The sequence below is a fragment of the Zalophus californianus genome, chromosome 5 (genome assembly GCF_009762305.2).
Source record: "Zalophus californianus isolate mZalCal1 chromosome 5, mZalCal1.pri.v2, whole genome shotgun sequence".
NCBI classification, from domain to species: domain Eukaryota; kingdom Metazoa; phylum Chordata; class Mammalia; order Carnivora; family Otariidae; genus Zalophus; species Zalophus californianus.
In genome coordinates this window covers 142,640,674-142,661,272 of record NC_045599.1, presented here as the reverse complement: position 1 = coordinate 142,661,272, position 20,599 = coordinate 142,640,674, and the positions used below count along the sequence as shown (strand labels likewise).

The following is a 20,599-nucleotide window of genomic DNA, read 5'->3' as shown; positions in this document are numbered from 1 at the left end:
AAAGGAGAAAAGCAGAAAGATTGGGGGTGGGGGGGGACTGTTTTCTGATGTAATTTCACAAGAGTTAATGTGAGTCATGGAAACTGAGATTTTCACCAATTGCAATCCTAAACTATGTGCATGTGGTAAGGAGCCCCTGATAGAAGTCCATAAAACCCACAGAAATGAACAAGGTCCTGTGTGAAAACGTTCTCAAGGTACGCTTGGAAGGGAGAAGTGAGTTGTAAACTAGATCAGTGGAATGGTAACTCAGCACAGTAATGAAATTGAGTCACTGGTGATGGAAGTAGCATTGAAAACAGATACAATCTCGGTCACACTTCATGACATCTGTTATCTGAACTTTTTCTACTTAGGAATTCAGTTCCTAAAAGGCAGTAATGATTTGCATTGCTTCCTCAAAATAGTTAAAGTCTTTTATTTTTCAAAGTTTTTTTTTTTTAAGTTAGCAAACTGGTTTTAAAGGCAGGTTTTGTAGTAAGTTTAAAATAGTCAGATGTGAACATTGAGACAAATCCGCAGGACTTCTGTGCCCTAGAAAACACCCTTTTACTCCTCCCCTTAAAGATCTGTGAAGGAGATTCTCATGGTAAACCAAGCAGATATGATGTTTTTTAACGATAATTTTAGCACTGTTTGAAAACAGATTCTTGTACTAGATTCTGTAAGTCCTCTAAAGTCTTTGAAAAAGAATTTTAGCTCAGTATGAGATCCTTTGTCAGAACAGCCTTGATTTTTATTTCTTATGCTCGGTCAAGTCCACAGATGTTTCCAATAGTTTTTGATTACTCTGTAAGGGGCTAAAGCATCAGTGCCAGAAATAAAGTCGAGCTTAACGCTCCGCTTCTTCTTGGGCAGCCCCTTTCTCTCCTTCCCACCCTTCCCCCACCCGCAGAATGCACCACGTGGCTTTGAGCAGTCTGAGAAATTAATAAAACGCTCAAGAATGAAGCCAGCAGAGAGCTGGTGATGAGATAATGTGTCTTGAAGTTGTGCTTCCCAGGGCGGGGGGTGGAGAAACGTCCAGGCAGCGTGAGGGGCTGGCGGCTTGGGGCTCCGAGAAGGGGGCGACGCGCTGCGCACCCACATGCACAGGCAGGTCACTGGTGGCCGTGGGAGAGCTGAAGGGGGCCTGAAGGGGGCCGTAGGAAGTATGGACCCTGCGGGGCCTCAGCACGCTGGACTCCATACTGCGGCTCCTTCACTGGTCACGCCTTCCCTGGGACAGGAAACATTCCTCCTTTTTGTTACAGGGATTAACCATTTCCATAATGTGGGGTTTCACAAGGAAAATTCTCCAGCCTGGGCCTCTACCTTTAGCTTTTTAACGTTAGCATCTTCAGTCGTTCACGGAGACACATGTAAGATCTAGCATGGGTTTCCCACAGAGGAATTTATACCATTTAGAAGGGGATTAAACATTTGTGAGAAATTTCCTTTGTGGCCTAGCAAAGACAGTTCATCTTGTTGATATTTGTGCTTTATTATGGAAGAGTTTTGTTGTGTTTTGCTTTCTGTGGTTGTCTTGTGGACATGTGTTTCTTATTGTAAATATCTAAACTTTCTCTCCAAAGAGAGGCTGTTAGAACAGGAGGATAATGAATAGCATGGGGCATGACAGGGGGCTGTGAGCCTCTGCGGGAGGCACGGATTCCCAGGTCTCTGCAAGTGCGGGGGAGCTGCAAGGCCTCTGGAACGAGGCTGCTTCTCAGCATGGGGCCTGACTGGCCCTTCCACCCACGGGCCACAGCCCAGCCCGCCTGCTCTCCTGCCCTGCAGGGGGACAGAAGCCTGGGCATGTGGCACATTGAACACAGGCAGAGCTAGCTCCTGAAGTCACGTTTTATTTCAGTTTTTCAAATGCAGTGCCTTAATTTTTAGGGCAAGCCTATTTGGCCTTTTTCACTTCCGCAAATGTTGGACTGCTGCTGGATGCAAAGCACTGGGCGAGCTGGGCGTTCAGCCTATCAACGCTGCCACGTACGGACTCCGTACCTGCCACTGTGGGCACCGGGGCTCAGCGGTGACCAGGATGGGCCCCATCTCTCCCCTCACGGACCAGGCTTGGAAAGTTCACAGAAAAACAAGCCTGTTTGCTGGTGCTGAGGGCACACACATACATAACCCAAGACATGGCTCATTTCAGAATCGTGACAGTTTATTTAAACACTCAGTGCTAAGGTAGATGCGGGGGCAAACTTCTCAGAGGGCTTTAGTGGGTGGGCGGAGCTTAAAATAGACAAAGCGGGGACGAGGGGGCTCTGAGCAGACAGGACCTCGTGCACACAGTGCAGGCAGGATGCGCCTCAGGGAAGACGCATTCCAGGCTGTGGATCACATGAGGAGAAGCCAGCGAACGTGCCTGGCAGGGTGGGCTGGGGCCTGGCTGTGGGAGCTTTGAATCCCATGTTCAGCAGTTGAGGCCGGGGGTGCTTGAATTGGGAGGCTTCACATTTCACAAAGGCAACTGCCAGCAGTGCTCCCATGGCTCGGGAAGTGAGCCTCCATGGAGTGTGGTAGGGAGGCCGCCAGGAGGCCACCATAAGATCCACATGACGTGTGGCACGGTGGGGCAGAGGAAGGAAGTAATCCGAGGGCCTGCCTTGGGTCTATTTGGTGGCATTTGGAGAGCAAGAGTTTTTAACTTGAGTGACTTAATTGTGATATCATTATCCAAAAGGCACCACTGGAAGATAAATCGGGGAGGCAGGTAATGAGTCATGTCCTGGGCTGACTGCTTTGGAGGGAAATGTCCAAAACGGTGAGGGAAACAGTGTCTAGCTGTCATCTGGGATGTCTGCTGGGAGAGTCCTCAGCGTAGAGGGTGTGGTTACAGAGCCATATCGGGGCACAGAACTGGAGCCACCGGGGCCACCTGGATTGAAGAGCCGGAGGGGACACTCCAAAGACGGGGAGCTGTTCACAACATTCTCATGGAGGGCGGATGTTAGTGTGTGTGTGTATAAGCTGTCCCCATGGTGTGAACAGTCTGAGGGGCAGACATATGGGGTACAGGCCACAGTAAGCAAGTGGCCACGAGAAGGCCACACACCTGTTTTATAAGCAGAGATCATGGCGTGGATGTATCTTTCTGGAGTTCGTGGATGCGCTTCGAAGGGCCTGAGCATTAGTAGAGTTTTAATGGACAGAAAATGTGAGTGAGCTTAGTGAGAGGAGAGAAGGGAAAGGAGCTTCAGGCCAGAAACACATAGTGTATGGGAAAGAAGCCAGTGTCCATAGAGCATATGGGCTGGTATGCTGAAGCACAGCGTGGGCAGGGGGCCTGGAAAGGACTGGGGTGGGAGGGAGCGCCCACTAAGAGGTGTCCTGGAGGGACACCTGGGGAGGCGCTCTTGCAGGGTTTCACAGAATAAGGCATGCTCTGCCCGTACGTGGGGATCTCGTGGCCTCTTCGGTCTCCCTGCTGTGTGGCTGCTCCATGTTGGACCCAGGTGGTGCCCGAGAGCCCTCACACTAACAGCACGGGATGCTCCCAACGCCAAGTCAGAAGTGAAATTTTGAATAAAACTGTCACGTTATCACCCTGTGGTGCAGGGATCCCCCAAGTAGCCTTGAAACAGAGGTTTTACTAGTTTGTCCTGTGTTTAAAAATGATTATTATAGCACATTTTGAGCAATAATGTCTCAGGCACAAAATGATACGGATGCTCCTATGAAAAATTGTATCAGATTCTGACCGTGAAACCCTCAAAAATCATAACCATATATTAAAACCCAAAAAAGTCCATACCTGCCCACGTAATTCTGAAGGGAAACGAGGGGGTAGTGAAACCGGAGAGCCCTGACTCAGGCGGTGGCAGGACGTTGCTGGCCCAGGTCAGCCTCCCCTGCCGCAGGTGCAGTGACTGGGCCTCACTGACGTGTCCCTCTCCCTCCCCAGCTCTCTGGTGGCTGCGAGCTGACAGTGGTGATCCACGACTTCACCGCCTGCAACAGCACAGAGCTGACCATCCGCCGTGGCCAGACCGTGGAGGTTTTGGAGCGGCCCCACGACAAGCCTGACTGGTGTCTGGTGCGGACCACCGACCGGTCCCCCGCTGCAGAAGGCCTGGTTCCCTGCGGCTCTCTGTGCATCGCCCACTCGAGAAGTAGCATGGAAATGGAGGGCATCTTCAACCACAAAGGTAGGAATCCTGAGGCACGGCTGGCTAGTGCCCACTGGGAATGACCCTGGTGCTTCTGGCCCTGTTTCTTTGTAGCCTTATCCCACGCGCCTCAGGCTGTTATCACTGGCTCTGGGCCTTTCTAATCCCATCAAGAACTGGAGTGGAAACGAGGATTTCACATGTTGCTCAGAAATGATGATTGCCTCATTTCCCAAAATCGTATCTGTTTGGAGAACGAAAAGGGGGCTGTTCTTTTTGGGCCAGTGTCATTCATAAATGGAGAACACAAAGAAGGAAGAAGGTACCGTTCTCCTCCAGGGGATGAAAGCAGGTAGGGGAGGTGGGATCGTATTCAGCTTCTCCTTCATCAGGTTTTCACATTGTGGATTCTTTATTTTGTTAGTGTTAATCCCAGGAAATCAAGCATGCAGGCCCTGAGTTTAGCCACGCCTCCTTTCTCCTGTAAAGTCTCTCAGAACTCGCCAAAGTGCCCGGGCTCCCCATGCAGCGTCGGATTGGAGCTGGCCCCGAGGGAGAGGGCGGCGGGTTGGGCAGGGCTCGGGGGGACGGCCGAGGCTGTGCGGTGACTCTGACAGCAGGGGCTTCTGAAAGAAGCACTTTTCCCCCTGAAATGACAGGCCATTTGAACCAAACAGCATTTGGCATTCCTTGGTGATTCTTCTATTTAAAGGTAACTGTGGCAAGACTGCTTTTCCGTGTGTGTCTAGATGGGTCAGTAAGGGGCTCCTGGCGAGAGTACGAGCGCATGTTTGTCCACAATGTCCAGCGTGGCAGCCGCTGGACAAATGTGGCTGCTCAGCACTTCAGATGTGGCCCGTCTGAACTGAGATGCTCTGCAGGTGTCAGACACATGCTAGATTTGAAGACCTACCTGAAAAAAACATGTGTAACTATTTTAGAGCTATGATAGGTTGAAATGCTAATAGAGTTCATAGAGTTAAATAAAATGTTATAATTAATGTCTTAATTTCCTGTTTACTTTTTAAAACTGTGGCTACTTAGAAAATTTTAAACTGCGTATGAAGCTTGCTTGACATTTCTATTAGTGCTGGTTTCATCTCCGTGAAAAGCAAATTTGAGACTTTAAGCCCTTTTGAGAAACATTGGTCATTTATAGCTTCTAGAAAAGTGCAGAATGTGTAGAGTTACCTGCTTTGAACCATATTACGTCACAGTCTTCATTTCTCTGCAACACTGGCAGATGGCAGACTCTTCCAGATCTGGGGAGATGCAGTTTGTTTTCCTGAGAGAAGATCACTCTACTCTGCCACATTCCAGTTCTTTTCTATTAATTTTGGAATATTCTGGTCACTCCCTCCATTTGTCATCTGTGCTCTCTTTGCATTCTTCATGACTTGTCTCGGGGCCCTTCCTCTGGCTACGGAGGTGCATTGAGCTCATTGCATTGAGCTCAGTGAGGCTGCACAGGATACAGTTACTGATTAGCTCACCTCATTAATTATGGGCACAACCCTGGTCCAGATCCCTCATCAGGGCCTAAATGTGACCTGAATGTCACCCCAGTAAGAAACTAGAAGAATTCGGCTATCATTTCTCCAGGGATCCAAACAGAAAGAGATTTTTCCGATTTTGGCCAAAAGCGGAGGTGTGGATTTTCATTCCTGGCGAAGCTGTCTTGTGAGTTTAGAGCAGCAATGGACAACACCCCCGCTGTGGCCCTTCAGCCCTAATAGAGGTCTGCACTGGGCCAGCCCAGAGCACTTCCAAAGTTGCATAACATATTTAAGTCCTTGAGTTGGAGTTAAAAATAAAGCACAACTTCTCCCCTCGAGTTTCTCACACAGAGGAGCCCTGGTGAGCTTAAGCATGCTACAAATAACACTTGTTCTAAAAGATTTCTTTTTATATGTGCCTTCCCCATGGTGTGTTCTTTGCTTCCTGGTGTTCACAATTGCAGGCTAGCCCAGAGGAAAGAACTATGTATTTATCCCACTTGACTTTGTCCTGAAAAGTTCTTGTGGAGGTTGAGTTTTTGCTCGGTTTTAGGTTTAAGTAGCAATTTGTTGCCTGGGCCTTTTGTCTCTTATTCTGTGACACTCTAGCACCTGAGAGGTTGCTCCTTGCCCCTGAGAAACCCCATCATGCTCTTTCTTTAATAAGAGGGTGTATCTTCATTCAGAAAGCCTGTTGTAGATGGGGGCTCAGAAACCTTCTCCATTTTTAACTTCTTTCTTGCATTTTTATTTTTCCTATAATGCAAAGAATCTCTTAAGATTGTCTGTTTGCTTGCAGTGTTAGGACCTGGGCTGTAGATAAGAGGAGGGGAAGTCTTTGGACTCTGTGACAGGCCTCTGCCAGAGTGTCCTGTCCATCTTCAAGTCCAGGAAATCAGCCCAGGGTGTCCCCCTAGGAGAAGAGACCTTCGTCAAATAGGATGAGGATCTGGGAATGAAGCCCAAGAAAAAGACACAGAGACTTAGGGAGCAAGAGGCCACTGCCACCTTGGGAAGCAGGAGGTCTAGATGTGCTTCAGCTCGGCCCGCAACCCTTCTTCTTGCTCTTACTTGCAAGTAAGTAAGAGTGCATGCCACTATATTGCTCGTATATTGGTGTGTGCGGGGCTGTTGATGCACATGCGTCTGCTACCAGACATCTCATTTTGGGCCCCAGGCTGGGCTTGAAGGATACGCAGCGAGGAGTTACGTGTGGCCCCTTCTCTCCAAGAACTTGGTGCCCATCACTGGCGCATCTCCTCTTGACCGTCCCAGAAAGCAGGTTGTCTTGCCTTTCACATACATCTCAGACTGGTGAAAGTTAGGGAGTTGTCATTATGTATCTGTCTCTAGGTAGTTTCTTAAATGCCTTCTTCGATCTTTACTGTTCTGACCTCCCAAGCGGGAGGCACATTTATTAATTTCTGATTCCAAAATTTTCTCATCTTTATTGCCCCAATAATTTTTTCATAATTCCCCAGTCTAAAAAACTTAAATTTCCATAAATTTCAAATGTAAAAATCATGCCTATTAAGGTCAGATGTCTGTTTAGTTGTGAATGATATTTTAAAGATTGTGCTGTGGGGTGGCTCATTCGTTAAGCGTCTCCCTTCGGCTCAGGTCATGGTCCCAGGGTCCTGGGATCGAGTCCCACATCGGGCTCCCTGCTCAGCGGGAAGCCTGCCTCTCCCTCTTCCACTCCCCCTGCTTGTGTTCCCTCTCTCGCTGTGTCTCTCTCTGTCAAATAAATAAATAAAATCTTAAAAAAAAAAAAAAGATTGTGCCGTGACTGTGAGTATAATAAATACATCATCCAAGAAGGCCCTAATACTCACTGTGAGCACTGCCCAGGTTCACATGGTCGTTTTTCAGCGTTGCCACCATGGGAAATCTGTTGGACAGTGAGAGTACTTGAAATTTGTAAGCAATAGGTCTCTCTCTTATTTTCTGTTAAACTGAGTGGTGTAGGGTGAGGTTAAAAATATAACTTACTTAAAATGAACAAGACATGTAATTGCTCCATTTGTTTCCCAAGGAGATCGTATGTGTGAAACTAGTTTCCAGTGTGAACACTATCCTGTTGAAAATGCTTTCTGTCTCGTGGGAAAGGCCCACAGAGGCAGGTTGCTGGGGAAACAGTCTTTGCAGACCAGCGGCGTCTGTGTTTGATGTTCCATTCCTGCCTTGCTCTGGCTGTCATTCCACCTTCTTCACGGCATCTCCGGCCACAGTTACACAGACACCTAGTACATGAAGGTAGAATTAAGGATTCATCAAAGCCTCCCGCTCACCCAGTCTCACCTGTGTTTGCGGTTTATACCATCTGTGTTACATCAGACTCGGGCTGGGGCCTAGACGTGGAGACTGCGTCTGCGCCCGGTGAGTCTGACTTGCCCCTGGGACTGCCAGGCACGGGTCTCCCATGCTCCCCTGGGGATCACGTATGGATTTACTGCTCAAGTCGACACCACGTAATTATCTTTAATCTCTTAGTAAATCCACGGGATTTTTCTTTCCTGCTCTCTCAACTTGTAAAACTTGTCACTTTTCTCTATTCATTTACTTAGTCTTGGTCACAGAAAGTAAACAGGAATATCGGTAGTGTTTATTTTTCTGACAAGGCCAATTCACAGCATCCCGTCTTATGCCACTCTAGCTAAGTGATTCAGCTTTTCCCTCTCTTCACAACCCAAGTGACCATGCATGATGGTGATGGAGAGTTTCTCCCGGCGGTCCTGGTGATAGCCCAGCTCGTACACCTGCCGCGGGGGGCACGTGACCGATGCCAGAACCCAGGGCTGGTGGTGACGCCACATGAGTTTTCACATAACATAAAACTTAACCATCTCAGCCAGTGTTCCCTTCAGGGGCATTAAGTTCCTTCACATGGTGTCCCTTCACCACCAACCATCCACTGAAGCTCTGTCCCCAGGGAATGCTAACCGCCCCCCCCGTTCCCCTCCCCCAGTATAATTCTGCTTTCTGTGTCTAGGAGTTTGACTCCTCGAGGGTCCTCATGTGGTATTTCTCCTTCTGTGACTGGCTTATTTCCCAACATGATGTCCTCAAGCTCATTCGTGTTGTGGCATGTGTGCCCGAATGCCCCTTCCCTCTGAAGCTGAATAATAAATAGTCCACTGTATGTGTAGGCCACATTTCATTGATCCATTCATCCACTGATGGACACTGGGGTTGCTTCCAGCTTTTGGTCCTCGTGAATAATGCCGCTGTGACCAGGAGTGTTCCAGTGTCTAAGGCCCTGCTTTTACTGCTTTGGGGAGTATACCCAGAAGTAGAATTGTCATATGATAAATTTTTTTTTTGGAAAATTTCTGAGCATGCCCACCACATTTGGTTACCTTGTAAATAATGTGTTTCAGACAGACTCTGTTTTCTCCGGCGCCACTGTCGCTGCTGGCCCGCCAGGCCCCGCCCCCCGCCCCGGCCCCACTGCTCCTTCCTCTCTCACTGCCGCTAAAGCACAAATCCCATCATGCCACACTCCTCAGATTCCTTCAGTGACTGCTGTCGCTCAGAGGATAGAAGCCCGGTCTCCCGACATGTCCTCCAGGGCCTTGCGCCGCACACACCTGTGCACACACACACCCTCCCCCAGGTAAAGGGAAGGGTTTGTCTTACTCCCTCAGCCCTACCTGACATTCTCTGTCCCATCTTACCAAATAAAAACCCTAAAGGAAGAAAATAAATGTATCCAGTGAGTCTGTGGAGGTGAGGGGAGAACGGAATAAATCTTGGTGCAGTTAACAGTGTTTCAGCACAAAGGCTAAGCTGAGGGTAACCTGAGACAGTCCCGATGAGATGTACTCAGGGACCAAAGACCCACAAGGAAACCCATGGGGACTCACTGCAAGTACTTTTAAAACAGATTTCAGCACGAGCAGTGGGTGCAGATGTGGTGCTAAACTTACAAACATGATCGAGGAAGTACAGACAACACAGTTCTCAACAACAGGACTGATGAGGGAGGCAGAGAACCCTTCATCACACCGAGAGGGGGTGAGAACAGAGAGAAGGGTCCTGGAGTCGTGGGCCCAGAGGGGAGCTTTGCCTGGAGGCCTGGGAGGGCGGTGGGCTCCCCTGGGATGTGCTCTCAGCAGGGGTCTGCGTGGGCAGATGCGCACAGTTCATTGTGAGCCACTCTGTCGAGGTCTGCCTTACATCTCTTTATCTGGATATGCTCCATGGGGCCATTCATCAAAGTTCAGAGAAATGGACACACTTTGTATACCAGCGCTTGCGCCTCAGAATCACTTGTAATTTCTTAAAACAAATGAGTGAATGTGCCCAGAGCCCATGCCTGGAGGTCGGAGCTCCACATCTGATTCTCAGGGAACCACTGACCACAACTGCTATGTGTTAAATCGGGCTTTGTTTCCCTTAGGGCCCAAAATACAGTGCATCTGAGCCTCTGTCTTTAGCCTCCCTGCCTCAGCATCTGGGCCCTGTGAGCTGGTGGCCCTGCCTGCTTGTGGGTGGCCGCCCTACTACCACCCACTCCCCGGCTTTGGGAGGAGGCCAGGTCTCTCCCATGGTCTCAGCTTCCATGTCCCTTGGTCCCCATTTTGTGGAAGTGAGACCAGGTGACAGGACCTTCGCAGAGGTTTGCGGTCCTGGAAAGGAAGGACTCCGCAGGCCACCAGCTGTGTCCTCTCCCAGGGACCCGACGCCCTGCCGCCTTCAGTCCCAGCCTGTGCCCATTGTCAGCTGGCCCCCCAGCTCAGAGTGCAGGTCAAAGCTGTTTCCCTCTTGAGAATACAGGCGGGTACTAAGATCCCTCACCCCCATCCACATCACTCCCCTGCTCCCAGGACAGCCTCAGCCTAGCGTAGTGCAGCTGACAGAGGGACGTCTTTTCCTCTCCTGACGGGTCATGGCCTCCTCCTGTGCTCTCCGCCCCCCACAACCGCCACCCAGAAACACAGCAGCTCTACAGAGGCTAAGGTGCCTCTCTAGAAATCTCTGTAACCAAAAACACAGCTCTGCCGTCCGAGGCCTCTTGCATTTCCTCAAGTATATTGGGGATGACTGGGTTTAAATTTGTTCAACTCACGTATCCCCTTTCCCAAATCATGAAGCACTCTGCCCCAAAGGTGGATCAAAATCTCCTACCTCTTGTAACTGCTTATGACTTTTAAATAACCTAGTAAGCTCTCAGAAAAATCTAAGGCATTAAAAAGGATTTAGTGTTAAGAAAAAACTTAGTTGACTATATTGTGATTCTGGTGTATTTAGACATTTATTTAATGCCAGATCGCCACTGTTAATCAGAAAACACACCCCAGGCATAGGTGTTTCAAACCTGTATCTGCCCACATACTCTTTAAAAATATGTATAATGGAAGACATGTATACTTTTCCAAAAAAATTAGCTTGGAAAAGAGCAGTTTTTAGTCTGTGAGAACAGCTGCTAATGTAAATCCCTGTGGGAAGACAAACTGAGGAACACAGAGCCCCACCAAGAACAAAGACGTGGTCCTTCTCCTGAGCACCATGTAGCCAAGACAAGGTGATCAATTGAAGACCTATGATTAAGGATCGTTTGCTGTGCAGCATGTAATTACGGAGCCGCACAAGTGGGCCATTACTCTGTGAATGCTTCATGTTGGAGGTATTTTCGTGTTCCAACTTTACATTAAAGTGTTTATGAAAACAGGAAAAAACCATGAGCAGGTATTAACACTGTCCATATTAGATGATCACAAAATTATATAGATAGCAAAGTCATAAACAACGAATGAGAAAACCGTCTTCCCACACTTGCTTTAAATGGCCAGGAGACAGCGTTTAGGGAAAGAAGTATAATCAGGGGAGAAGGTTCACCAGGGAAAGTAGGACGTGCTCTCCTGAGTGTGACTCACAGGCTAGGCAGGGAGTGGCCGCAGGTACGAGACACAGGCATCCGTGTCTCGCTTTCCAACTGCCTCCTCTCCAACATTGGTACATGTCAGGCTTTACCATTTATTAGACAAACTGGGGTTTCTCTCTAAATGTCTTCATTCTAATTAGGGTCTGCAGAAGCCGGAAAAATTTACAGAGATGGTGTGTTTGGTGAAAAACCGTTTAAAAATTGTGCGCTGGTTTCCACTAAATGCTTTGACCATGAATAAGTGCTGTCCACGGTGGGAAAACATGGTGTATCCCCATCGCACTGCATTTGCACTTGTCACCATGATTTACATAGCAGATCATGGCTCTGAGAACACCTGATAAAACAGCACCTAAGAAAAGGGTGCCACACAAACCAAAGTATGTTTTGGCTTTCGCCTCTGCATTCCTTCCTGTGTTCAGAGAAGCCTGAGATGATTTTGTCATTATGTTCCCAGCGCTAACTTTCCCATAAGCGGTGAGGGTTTTCCTAGCTTGGACTGTAGATCCGGATAGCCGAGCTGCCACTACAGGAAGAAGGGAAAATGATGTCCCAGCCAGTTCTGGAGTGGCTGTTGGGAGCACAGGTGCATGACGAAAGCTTCGGTACCGGTTCCCAGAACAATGAACGTGGCTGCAAAACGTTTGCACACAATTCCAGCAACCCCACATACAGAACGTTTTCTAAAGAAGAGAAGAAAAAACAGATTTTAAAACTCACTTGTAGACATTTCGCATCAGAAATTAGATCGTGAAAAGGTGTAAGCTGAGCTGTCTTATTCCCACAATCCCATTTGCCATGTACGGATAACCATTTTTATTATAACGTTCCTAACCTCAACTTCCGATATTTTGTTTGGGAAATACAAACACACACATTCTTGCCTCCATGTTCTTACATAAAAGGTACCATGTTTTGGCTTTTTGCACTCGGTCATGCCTTGTAGAATCGGCTCCAGACCAGTGCGTAGAGATGCGCATCGTCCTCTGTGACGGGCATGCCGACATCATGTGTGCACGCAGCTTGTCCCCGAGCGGTGCACACGTGAGCCACGCCGCGGTGTCGGCGGTCCATTGCCGGCCCTGCCGAGCAGGCTTAGCCGTGAGATGGAATGCTCGCAGCCTGTCAGTGGGTTCAAGGGTAGATGCGTTTATGGAAAGCAAATTTTTGAAGAAGAATCACCCAAATCATAACTACAACAGAAAAAGTTGTAAATATGCTGTATAATGACATTTGCTTTTATATATTTTTAAATTTTATTAGGAGTCGTGATCATGTGATCTGTATCAAACCCCTTGAGTTCTGTAACATCATTTTACCCACTTAGAAAAAAAAAAAAAACCTAAAACTGTGCCCTTTGAATAAGGTCACTCTTTAAAATCATTCCTATAAACTAAATCACAAGTTTCTGACTCCAGGGAGGTGAGATTGTGATGGATGTTTTCCCATAGAACTCTGTATAGGATCATGTAGTGGAATATTAATGTAGATGACATCTCACCAACTTCTGCGTTTTTATTCCAGATTCAGTCAAAAGGGTGCAGATTAGGAGTTTGCCGCTAAATGTCAAGGGTGGTAGTTTCCAGAGAATAAATAGCTTTTTGCGGTGCCACTGTTTGGCCTTCCATTTATGCAGAGCCGCTTATGACTCCACATCACACCGTCATCTCTGAGAAACATCCGTGAGGTAGCACTGTCCGTAGGTTTTCTAATGGGCTCCAGAGCCTCCGAATAATCCCTGTACTTTCTGAAGGATTCAGTTCATCACTAAAATTTCACAATGAATTTTGAAAAATACTGTTTTTAAATACCTCCCCTGTCTAATCTCCTTCCTTCTTTACTGACACTATGGAAGGGTTTTGGAGGGGACAGAAGAGGGGTGTGTAGGGCCGGACGTAATCAGAGGGTTAAGGAGGCTGACCTTTGAACTATCACCCCCACAGCCAGCTCTGTCCAGAAGGAGGATCCTGGCTCCCCTTCCTGGCATTCTGTGTGACCCAGAGCGCTTTAGTGTCTGAGCTGTCAAGGGGAGTTTTAGTGCAGGCTGACCCAACAGTGACAGGGATGCTTTGGACAGCTTGGTCATTCCACAAGGCTCACAATTCAAGGGGTCATCATTTTCCCAAAATTTTTCTAGCCAAACTCAGGGCAGGGGACCCAACATGTTTATTCTTTGAAGATCCCTTTCGTACACTTAAGAGGACCGTAAACAGGCTCATTTGTCTTGGATGCATGGCAAGGCGGCCCTGGAATCCTATATTATTTCTAATTGTGATGTAGCCCTGTGTGTTCAGTTGCATCTTTTACCGAGTCTGTAGACAGCTTTGAATTTACTAGAGGGAAAGAACATTGAAGTGCTGCTGTTCTTAGAGATTAGTTTCCTCCTGTCTCAAAAATAATTAGACCATTTCAGTCCTGGGTTATGGAGCAGATTGTTACCAGACAAGGGAGGAGGGGCGTGTATTAGTCAGCTCTGGCTACCAAAATACCACAGACTACGTGTCTTCAACAACAGCAGTTTATTTTTTCATAGTTCTGGAAGCTACAAGTCCAGGATCAAGGCATCAGCAGGATTGGTTTCTTCTCAGGCCTCTGACTGCCATGTCCTCACATGGTCCTCCTGTGTGTTCGCCCCTGGTGCCTCTATGTGCGTCTAAATTTTCCGTTCTTATAAGGACACTGGTCAGATTAGTACCCACCCTAACAGCTTCGTTTTAACCTAAGGACCTCTTTAAAGACCCTGTTTCCAGCTGTGATTACATTCTGAGGTACTGTGGCTAGGACTTCAATGTACAAATTTGGAGGTGGGGAGTACAGTCAGCCCACGGCGAAGGGTGCTGTTGGAGCCTTAACAACAAACAGTAGGGGCGCCTGGGGGGCTCAGACTTGATTTCAGCAGGTCCTGAGCTCAGGATCATGGGAGTGAGCCCCACATCGATTGAAATTCTGTCTCTCCCTCTGCCCCTCCCCCAAGGACGCACTTGCGTGCGCGCTCTCTCTCTCTCTCTCTCTCTCTCTCTCTTCCCCGCAAAAAAAACCGCACAGTAATAGCAGAGTGGATGTGTTGAGGGCTTGCAGTATGCCAGGCACTGTGCTTCTTGTCTTTACATTTAATCTTCAGGGTATTCTCAAGGGCAGGATATTCCTGTTGTCGTCCCCATGGTATGAAGAGAAAATAGAGGCACTGAGAAATTAACTTGACCAAGCTGAGTAGGTGCTGGAAAAATGGGATTTCAAAAACAGCAGTCAGACTTTGGGGCTCAAGTTCTTAACCACTGTGCATCCTGTTTCTGCACAAGCTGGAAGGAGCCTTTGGTCTAGGGGAGAAGCTGTAGCCTCTAGAGACAAACTCAGTTGTCAAGACCAGCCATCATTTGTGGAAGAGCTGATTCCAGAAGCCGAGACTGCCTTCCTGGAGCTATATTGTACATTCCTGAGAGGCCACGGCCCCTCCAGCCATCCCTTTGTCTGGGAAGGCTCCATTTTAACTTTCTCATTTGAATTATGGTAATTCCAGTTGTCTTCCGTCACCCAAAGAAGTCATCTTCGTGGGAATCTGTCTTTTTTTCTTTCCTGTGGGCCACTTCTCTCCTCTTCCTCCTCCCCTAGTTAAGAACGGAGCTTTACCCTCCATGAGCTTTTTGTGAGTGAATGAATGGAAAAACCATTCCCAAAAGTAAAAATTTTCTCCCTCTCCCCCCCTCCCAAAACAATCAAAATCTGCCGCTTGTTTTTTCTTGAAAAATCTGGGGAAGGAAGCTTCCTGTCCGGGTCTTCCACCCTCCCTCGCTCGGTGATTTTGTGGCCTGCCTCCCACTCTCTCAAGTTTAGCAGAATTGGGACATCGAAGCGTGGATTGGCTATCAGGGCTTGGCCACATCGCTCTAATTTTTTGAACACTGCTGTTTCTGTTATTTTTTAGGGAACACATTTGTGAGGTTCCCGTCTCATGTTGCCATTCTGCACACCACCCCCAGTGCTGGTGCAAACAGAGAATGTCACACAGTGAGTTAAAGTGAAATGTAAAAAAGGAGTACTTGAATGTGTGTTTTGTTAACCTAAGAGAAAAACTCACATAGTTTGTGAAAAGATAGTAAGGAAAGCAATGAAAAGGAGCCTATCGAATTTTTGGCACCCAAACGGAGTGTTTGAATCCCTCAATAAAGGTGCTTTTGTGGATTGGCAACTGTGCACGAAAGCAGCAGGAAATAATGTGCTGAATGGAGCCCTAAGAGGCAGGATTTAGTCATCCACCCGCTCCCTCCAGAGCAGGAGGTGTTATCTGTGGGCTGAGAAACTGGACAAAATGCCCTTGAAACAGGAGTATCTTTGTGCATGGAACCTGAGCAGCTCGACCCTGGTGGTGCAGCTGTACCCGAGCCAGCGCCTCGGCCATGCTGAGCAGGGGGGAAACACCAGGAGGGAACGCAGGGCTGGGGTGGGCCGGGCAGGAGAGCAGCCTGGAGCTGCACCTGCAACTGCAGGACCACCTGGGGTTCAGGACCCCTGGAAGATAGGCCACAGAAAACCCAGCAGCAGGGTCATGAAGCATGTTTCAAGTCTCAGGAAGACACTAGTAATTGTTAGAGGGAATTATAGGCAATATTCCTCAGAGTTCTGTCATTAGAGTTTCAATATGAAAATGTAGCTGATGCCCTTTTATTATATCCCACCTGTTGTGTTTAAGGTTTCGGGGACCTTTTCATCCTGTATTAGCTGCCTAATTATTAAGGTTGGTGTCCTCTCCTATTAGAATAGAAAGACTTTAGGCCCTTTGCCTTATCTGAATTCTAGTTCTACGAATAGCTTTCTGTTACATGTATTTTTGGTACTGATTTTTAAAGCCCCATTTGTATATGGATCTTTTTTCCCCCTGGTTTTTTGTTTTTTAAGACCTCCTTTGGCAAAAATGACCTTGCTTCATATTTTTTGACAGGTTAATAATAGGCATTTGAACATTGAAGTTCTTATTTTAAATATTTCAGGAATGGCTATCACGAGAGACGGTTACCTGAAAAGTGTTTTGACCAAAATTTTTCTTTTCAACCAATTTAAATAAAATTACCTTTATTGTCATGAGAATGAGATTGTTATATATTGTCCCACAAATATGCAAGCAAACAATGATTTTATATTCCTTCAGTCTATTTTTTTCAATAAACCATAGATCCCTTTATTCACAGGTCATTAGTTTGCCTAATGTGTGTCTTTCCCACAAAATTTCTTCTCTGAATTTGCCGATTTTTCTCTAGTAACTTTTTTCACGCTCTCAAGTTCTTTAGCTACTTGTATTTATGTACCCATTACACTCAGTTTATTTTTAAAAACTTATTTTGAAGTAATTTTAGACTTATAGAAAAGCTGCAGAAATAGTACAAAGAATCCCTGGACTCCCTTATCCTAGACCCTCCCCCCCATGTCACATGACCCTGGTTCAGGGCTCACAACTTGGAGCCTTGATGCACTTCTGTTAATTACACCACAGCCCTTTTTCAGGTTTTGCTTTGTCTTCTTTTCCTGGCTCAGGATCCAATCCAGGACCCATGTCATATTTCTTCTTTTCCAATCTGTGGTAGTTCCTCTGCCTTTTTTTTTTCTTTCATGACCTTAACACCTTTTTTAATGACCTTGACACTTTCAAGGTATTACCCGCCCTTTATTTTGTAAGTCGTTCCTCACATTGGGCTTCTCTAATGTTTTCTCATGACTTAAATGGAGCTCATGCATTTTTGACAAGAATACCACAAAGATAACGTTGTGTCCACCTCTGTGCATATCCGAGGCTCGGGAGGATCCTGACACGCCCCGCCCCATTGCTGGTGGTGGTGACCTCGATCGACTGGTTAAGGTAGTGACTACTGTGTTTCTCCACCGTAAAAGTTACTGTTTTTCTCTTTGTAATTAATAAATACCTCGTGGGAGATACTTTGAAACTGTCCACATATTGTTTCCCATCCTGCCTTTACCCACTCATTTTAGCGTCTGTGGTTCTCCCCACTCTGTGCTCTCCACCTCCTGGTGATTCCTGGCTCCCTCATTTCTTCCTAAATTGATTAATTAGAATTCCGAAAGGAAGAGCTGTCCCTCTGCCTCACTTACTTAGTCAGTTCTGCACCTCAATGTGGTCGTGAATCTCTATTTGGATCATCATCCAGGACTGTTGTTACTTATTTTGTTACTCAAGTTATTCCGGCTTTGGCCATTAGGAGCTCCTCCTGGTTGGCTTCTGTGTGCTGTGGACACACCCCACTATTTTGTGCGTGCTTCCTTGCTTTCTGACACGACAGGATTTTCCCAGCTCATCTTGTGTTCTCCTTGCTGCAGTCCTGGATGAACCATTTCTCCAAGAAGCCCTGGTTCCTTCTTATTGGAGAATGGCATTAAAAACTAAGATCTGGGTGCTAGGTATGCTCAGGGCCATATGGTATCATGACCTTTAGGTCTTCTCAGCGGACATGTATGTGTCCCTCCCCACGTGCACACACACGCCTACATTCATGTCCTCTGTGTCTCTGAATGTTTGCACATATGTAAAGAAACAGGATTGCAAATCACACTGAAACCTCCCAACTCCTGGTCAGCAGCACAGGGTTCATTCTAGCCCTTCCCCTCTCCTCACCTGTAACCTTCTCTGACGGTGAGACGCCTGCATCTCATTATTCAAAATGTATTTTCAGTCCTCATCTAGAAACCTGTGTTTTTCCTCTTCGGAAAGTGAATTATTTTCTTTACCTAAAATGACTTGACTTTAAAAGACTCAACTGTACTCTTACTGCTGACCCACACCCCTGTGAGACACAAACTTACAGGTCTTTTGTCTTTGGTTTTATAGTATAGAAGCAAAATACTGTTTTCCAGAGTCACTTAGGAAAAAGTCTTTCCTTTGTGACGTTTTCCTTTGTAATACGGCTAGGTACTCTGTTACTGGGTTTATCTTACACTTTGAGCACGTATTTGTGCACACCCCAGTCCTAGCTGATCTTGATGATTTATTTGGGGGAGAGGTTTGTGAAACACAACCATGGAGCCAGAGTCAGCATTCAGCCTTCTGACAGACACACAGGTATCTCTCCTCTGTTCTTCCCAGTACCCCTTGCTTTTGGTCCTGACAGACAAACCTTGGGTAACGTTTCTAAAAACCACTGTCTTGGGCCTTGGAGCTTCACTTTTCTTTGTGACACTTTTAATTATACGTCCAGACATCAAATAAATATCAAAAACTATCAAAAATACCAAATGCCTAAAATGGTTGTCTTCAACCCACCCGTTGTGGTTAGTTACATGTCTGTGTCCTTTGTTGCAAAGCTCACCTCCGTCTGTGCCAGTCTCAGTCGCTTCTGATTTCCTTGCTGGTTGCGGCACACCCTCACCTCTTCCACAGCTGCTCCCAGGGAACTGAAGTCCCCATCCTCTGCCCTCCCGCCTCCCCCTTCCCCACTCACAGCCCTGGTGCCCACCACGCTCTTCTGTCTGCAGGCTGCTGCAGCCACACTGGGTGTTTCTCGCCTGAACTTGGTGCATACTCTGAGAGCAAAATCCCGTCATACCACCAAGGTAGAAGTCAGCCTTAGAGTTCAGAACCTGCTTCTGGGAAGCTTTTGCCCCATGGTTTGGGTTTTCTCCCTCTTTGCCTCAGCACCTTACACTTACTGATAACGACTCTTCAGTTGGTTCCGTGCCTGTCAGTCCAGTGAGTTAGATTATCACTCCTTACAGGTGGGAGTCATGTGGTACCTTGAATATAATTTATATTATATTTTTGTTACCTACTGAACACTCTGTAAGCTCACATTTCCACAAAGAGAAGGAAGGAGGGAATGAGAAGCCTCCCTTCCTTTATTCCCTTACCCCTTCTATGTTCTATTTCTCTCACAGATGTGAACTCGACATTTGAAGAAGGCAGTTACTGGGGAAATTGTATCTTAGCCAAAATTGTTGTATTTGTTTTTAAGAATCATTCCCTTTCTCTGTAGTGGAGAACATATATTACCCACAAAGTAATTAATTTCCCTGACAGCTCTTTTTCTTTTTCTTTTTAATAGCCCTTGCTTGGCAGTCTGTATTTTTGGAAGGGGACAAAGTAAAACATTTAATAAAGATTGTAGTAAATGAAACCTTAGAATGTCAATTAACTTGATTTCCTTTAGGACATAATTTTTACTGCTTTTTTTTTTGCGAGTAAGAAAGGTTATTTATTCAGTAATAAAGTTTTCATGCATAAAAAGTGCTCTGTGCAGAATTCTGCCTCTTGCTTGGTCCTGGCATGAGTACGCCATCTGGATCTATTACTGGGAAAAACAACCTTGGGCTTTGCTTTTGGTCTTTTGAGAAGAATATGAGAGAAATCCTACTTTGTAGCAGTTTGTTTTAGGGTGGTGTTAACAAGTGCTCAAGACAGCTTGCTTTGGGTGCCTTGGATTTATTCTTTTTTTTTTTTTTGTAGTTCTGAATTGTATTGAACTGAGAAAGAAATTAGAAGTCTATGCTATTTTCACATTTTTTACTTTGAGAATTTTTAAAATTTACTTCACAACTAATGTGGGCGGTGGGGGAGGGAGAACCCAAGTTTAACTTTTAAGGAACCGAAAAGACAACGTTTTCTCTTAGCAAACAGTAAAACAACACAACATCATTTATGCTATTAGGTTAAATAAAACAGAGATAGAAGAATTATTAATAAGAGCTTGGGAAGGCAGTGCGCGATTTTGTTATGTACAGGCTTCAACAAACAACTCCCCTTTAGGAAATGTTTAAGTAACTGTAGACCACATTACAGTTTTAGATGTGTGAAGAATATTCCAAGAGCCCACCTCAAAGCAGGAGATGGGCCATCACAGTACAGTTTGGAGAGCACTGCGTGTGCTTCTCGAGTTAATGAGAAACAGGAGAGTGCATACACTTCCCTAGAAGCTGAAAAGTCAGACTTCATGATCGTTAAACAGTGGAATATCGCCTACGAAGCCATTGTGCTGTGTGAGACAGGAAGGGAACACAGGGACACTTTCAAGGAAAGAGTCCAAATTGGTGTAGTCTAAAGAAACTATCCAATTTCCGAAAAGGACAAAAATGAGCTTTTAGGATGCTTTACTAAAAACGCCTTTACAAATCAC

At 46.5% G+C, this 20,599-nt stretch overlaps 1 protein-coding gene across 6 annotated transcripts in view; it reads left to right on the top strand.

Annotated features, from left to right (window-relative positions):
- The window catches only part of TRIO (trio Rho guanine nucleotide exchange factor), a 222,609-nt gene that overhangs the window by 142,458 nt on the left and 59,552 nt on the right, over window positions 1-20,599 (top strand). For all 6 annotated transcript variants that reach the window (XM_027606767.2, XM_027606769.2, XM_027606766.2 and 3 more), the window contains one exon: window positions 3,902-4,145. In XM_027606767.2, coding sequence (XP_027462568.2) covers window positions 3,902-4,145 — 244 coding nt within the window. The remainder of the gene's footprint in view (window positions 1-3,901; window positions 4,146-20,599) is intronic.